The sequence below is a fragment of the Montipora capricornis genome, chromosome 1, assembly GCF_036669925.1.
Source record: "Montipora capricornis isolate CH-2021 chromosome 1, ASM3666992v2, whole genome shotgun sequence".
Lineage (NCBI taxonomy): Eukaryota > Metazoa > Cnidaria > Anthozoa > Scleractinia > Acroporidae > Montipora > Montipora capricornis.
Window position 1 is genome coordinate 12,778,500 of NC_090883.1, and position 5,000 is coordinate 12,783,499.

Here is a 5,000-nt window from a genome sequence, read left to right on the forward strand (position 1 = left end):
ATTATACATATTCCATGTGTAAATTACATATGTCATATATACATATTGTACATTACACATAAATACTTATTGCTGCCGTAGTGAGTGAGCCTGAAGCGAACAAATGGGGCAGCTCTCTAATCGGGAAAAGAAGACATTTTTCTTCGAAACGCAAGGAATTGTGGTTATGCGCGAATGGAGGAATCAAGATGCGCAAGAACAGAGCCTGCTCTGATTTCAGATACAGTATACACAGTCAAACAACAAAAAGTAAATTCGAGATCGTTCAATGAAAAAGGCCAGGGGCTTGGAATGTTGTAGGAAAAAAATATTTTAACCACCTCTCTGAAATATTTTTTAACACGAGAAGAGAAATTTCGTATCTCCAAGCGGCCATGTAATATTCTATCATAGAATATTACATGGCCGCTTGGAGTTTAATAAATACGTGATAGCTTGTATACCAACATAATCATCTTCCTGTATTGATATTTTAAGTGAGTACCTCTTGAGGATGTGTCAAGAAAAAGGAGCAGGCACAATAGCCGGTTATTTTCCTTACCTGGGATACTGTCCACTGCTTTTTACTGTCGTCGCAAGAAAGTAGAAGTAAGCTGCTTGCAACTGCATCTACGCAGAATAAGCTGCCTTGTTCAGTACTCAACTGATGATCCTTTGATACTAAAAATTGCTACAAAAAATGTTAGAAAGCATATTACGTGACATTCTTTATCTCAACATTTCCCTTTGTTTCCTGCTCGTTGAACTGATTTCGTACTAAAAGCCTCCAACTGAAAATGGCGCCCAACCTTGACTACTTTTTTGTGAAGTATATAGCTAGTAGAGGGACAAAGCAAATAATCACACGCAGGGTTTTGGGGCCTGTGTATCAGTCACTTTCTTTTACAGCAAATGTTAAGGCACCTTCCCTAGTTCATTTGTTTTTATTTATGTAAGTGCCTAATTTCCACAAACCAAATTACACATTCTTGCGCCCCTCTACTTTTATAAGTAGATCAAGTGACGCTATGATCCTCGCATTTATGAACGCAATTTTTGCAATTGCGTAAAGAAGCCTGAAAAATTCAGGACTTCAACGGGGTTTGAACCCGTGACCTCGCGATACCGGTGCGACGCTCTAACCAAATAAGCTATGAAGCCACTGACGTTGAGAGTTGGTCATTTGTGGGTACCAATGTTCCCGTGAGGAATGAATCAACGATTAAATGGTACCCAAAAATGATCAACTCCCAACGTCAGTGGCTTCATAGCTTAGTTGGTTAGAGCGTCGCACCGGTATCGCGAGGTCACGGGTTCAAACCCCGTTGAAGTCCTGAATTTTCCAGGCTTCTTTACGGAATTGCAAAAATTGCGTTCATAACTGCGAGGATCATAGCTTCACTTGATTTCATATCCGCAGTTCATATATGATCCATTTCATATATCATTTCATCGTTTATAAGTGGATGCAAAAGTAACCAAAAGCAATGGTGTTTTTGTGAATTGAGTTCAAGTTGCCAAAAGCTTTTTGTTCACTTGTTACACATTTATTTGTATTAAATCAAGCGAGGTTGTCATCACGATAAGGCTGAACTTGGTCCTTAACCTGCCAAGATCTAGTTCCGACTTTTCAGTTTTTCTGGTAGCCGGGCTTGGCTATTTTTTTGTTTAATCAAAAGGGTATTCATCAGTGCATGCTGCCTCTGCCGTAATCTTAAAAGTTCTAGATCATCAAAAACTCTGTGCAGAAGCGACCAATTTCGTATTGCCCTGTTTGGGGATTCCTCTAGACAGTAGACACGTGAATAAGCCAATGTTCGTTGATCACAATATATACAAAAATAAAAGGGCTTGATTTTTTGCAAAGATATAGAGGATATTACACTCTTCGAGTGTTGAAAAAGTGTTGAGCGCAGCAAACGAGTGAAATATTTTTCAACACGAGAAGAGAAATTTCGTATCTCCAAGCGGCCATGTAATATTCTATGTATTACATAAACACCAATGAAATACTAAATCATTTCACGAAAGGCATCGAAAGGCGCGATTTGCATATGTAACCATAGCAACAGTGATCTTTTCACGAATGAAGGTAACATGTTATCTTCACGTGTGAAGATACAGAAATTACTTCATGGAAAATGCTTCGTACGATTTTTCTTCACGAGTTGAGTAGTATCAGGAAACGAACGAGTGAGCGCAGCGAACGACTGAGTTTTCTGATACGAAACAACGAGTGAATAAAATCGTACAAAGCATTTTCCATGCTGTAATGTCTTTATTTCATAGGTACTGAAATTTTTTTCTTGGTAGTGTTTGATAAGCAAATTTATTTCGCATTAATGGAGTGGGGCGATGAAAGCAATAAAAAATGGTTTAAAATGGCCCAACCGACACCTCATTTAATAAATTTTCTGTGTTTCAAATATTGCAAAGTAGTTCAACTGAAAGTGAAGAGTGTTGTTTAGCCAGAGTGCCTCGGAGCTTAATTCGTCGCTTGTCAAAGCTATCGATACTTTGGGTTTATTTCCCTTTCCTTGCTTGCCTTCGTTAGTTGTTTTTTGTTTGAACTAAAGAATCTCTCTGGTTTTCTCAAATATCAAGTCTTTTGTTATGCTTGCGAAATAGCCATTTTTGTTCAGTTGTCGTTCCAAGCTAGTCAAAGGAAAGTCGGCTCGTATTCATCGCCATCTTTAGTGCGGACAGAGATTGATATTCAGTATTCATTCAGTTCAAGCGCTGGAATAACCTCCATTTTCCTGTCTTCGAACATCGTTTTCAAAAGTCTTTCAAGCAATTTTACATCTCATTCAGTCTTCTTGAGCGGAATTTTTGTTTTCTTGTTCTAAAATAAATTCCTCAACTAAACGGGTTAGTGCCCGGGCTAGGTGCAAGAGGTCCTGAGTTCGATTCCCGGATCTCACATCCTTGTTTCGACTTCTTTCCGTTCTGTGTAGCTTAAGTCGCTTTAAATACCCGTAAAACGAAGCACTGATGGAGAAGAGGGCGTAAAATGAGCGCACCGTCAACCTCAGGTTTGTCAGTTAAATTAATGTTACGAGTTCTCAGTCGACGTTAAAATGTGGTCACTTCACTTTACTTTACTTCACTTCACTTCACTACACTTTACTTCACTTTACTTTATCAGTTCCCTCAGCCATTTTTCAAAGCGCGAGGTTTTTGTGCAACGGCTGTCGGATGACGTTCCATTCGATACGTTCATTCATTACTAGTGAAATTTCGTCGTTTGCGTTCCTGATTGGCTACATTTAGAGTCAGTACAAGTTTTATTCACTATTATTTTCGTGGAGAAATCTCAATGTACCTATGAAATAAATATAATAAATGAGACCTCTTCCAGATTTTGCTGCTCTTTCCTTTCATTCAAATACAGCTGTTTAAAATTTGTTTTCGAGCTTAAAATTTGTAAAACAAATATGCATTCTGTTAAATCTATCAGAAGCAATTACGTGAAGCTTGCTTAAAGAGTGGAAAATTTTACACGCGTGGAAATCGCGGTTACTTCGGCTTTTGCTTCTTGTTGGTGAAACAAGAGGAAAAAACGAGCGAGAGACTTTAACCGACGACAAAGCGTAGTAGACACAATTCAGTAATTATATTTCTTCGAACCCTCAATTGTAAAGGGCTGTACATCACAAGAGCCTAAGATTCCCTAAAAGAGTTCTTATTGTTTCATATGAATTAACCGTTGGTGACACCAATAAAATATAAATCCAGTTTGTTCACATTACCTGGTTACCTCCTAGGCCATGGCAACGAAAAACTCCAAGTTCATCACCAACTGATCTCCCCATGGTGTCCAGACACAAGCCAGACTTGGGATTACGAACCTACGTGGAGTACATAGTCAGTCAGAAGTAAAACTCTAAAAACAGTTGGCATTAACTGAGCATTAACTCAAGTTTACCTTCGTTATCTTTATAAGCATATGAAACCCGTACAAAGCATTGTCCAGTGATTTCTCAAGCTGTACTTTACGTAATTGTTTTACTATGGCAAGGAAACACCATTCAAATCCAACATACTAGGGTTTCATGGCCAGGATAATACTCAAAATTGACTTATCTTATCTTGTCAAGGAAGAGAAACACTTGCCAGTACTATGAAGTTCGAAAAATTATTAGTACTAGAGTCAAATGAAGGAGCGTATAATACCCAAATGTTTGGACTTGTTTCTTTAAGACTTTAAAATGGAAAGATTGTAAGGGCAAAGCATTTAACTCTTATCTGTACGTTCAAAAAGTTTTTTTTTCTTTTCCATATATTCTCCTTTTTGGCAACATTGCACGATTTAACTATGAAACAAAGTTGCCTGTTGATGTTGTTGATCGAATATACATTGCCGTAACTACTAGTTAATTCCAGAAGGTATTCCTCACAAGTGAACATTCTTCCCTTCATAATCACCCATCTTCGTTCAGTTTCTAAAACAAAAGCGTTTCTAACCTCTCCATGTACCAGGTATCTCGTTGCTGGAACTTGTTGTTCGGGATAGATATTGTCCAAGTACCATTTAAAACTTTTGCATTTAAGTCGGTTTCTAAGTTCCAATCTTGATGTCAAGTCTCCATGGTACACACGCTTCAAGTCTGGCCTCTTCATAAAAACAAACTTTTTATAATTATCCATCCATACGTGCACGACACGTGCAAGGTTTGCAGCCACCTCCCGATAACCGCCAGGAAACGTGTATGGAAATCGTGAGCGAAACACGTGACCAACACGAGAACAAGGCACGATTTCTAATTGGCCGCCACATTGCCATATCTGAATGAAAAATTGGTAAAACAATTCTCTTTATTTTTTGAAAAAGGCTTGGCCCAAATACGTGTATGGACGAATAGGTAGTTACTAGGTCAATAAATTCGAAAACAATTGAGGGAAACAAGACACAAAAGTATTTGATGTGTTTACTTACCCGAAAAGACATCTCTAGATTTTCTCCTCCCCAGACATCCATTCCTTCGTCGTATGATCCCGAATCATAGAAATATTTACGG

General features: G+C 38.3%; 1 protein-coding gene across 1 annotated transcript in view; it reads right to left on the bottom strand.

Annotated features, from left to right (window-relative positions):
* LOC138055562 (polypeptide N-acetylgalactosaminyltransferase 13-like) overlaps positions 1-5,000 on the bottom strand; it is a 17,610-nt gene that overhangs the window by 5,951 nt on the left and 6,659 nt on the right. The window contains exons 4-7 of the mRNA XM_068901490.1: positions 4,919-5,000; positions 4,447-4,767; positions 3,732-3,830; positions 542-670 (exon numbers count right to left, since the gene is read on the bottom strand). The exon at positions 4,919-5,000 is cut by the window's right edge and continues 36 nt beyond it. Of these exons, the coding sequence (XP_068757591.1) occupies positions 542-670; positions 3,732-3,830; positions 4,447-4,767; positions 4,919-5,000 (631 nt within the window). The remainder of the gene's footprint in view (positions 1-541; positions 671-3,731; positions 3,831-4,446; positions 4,768-4,918) is intronic.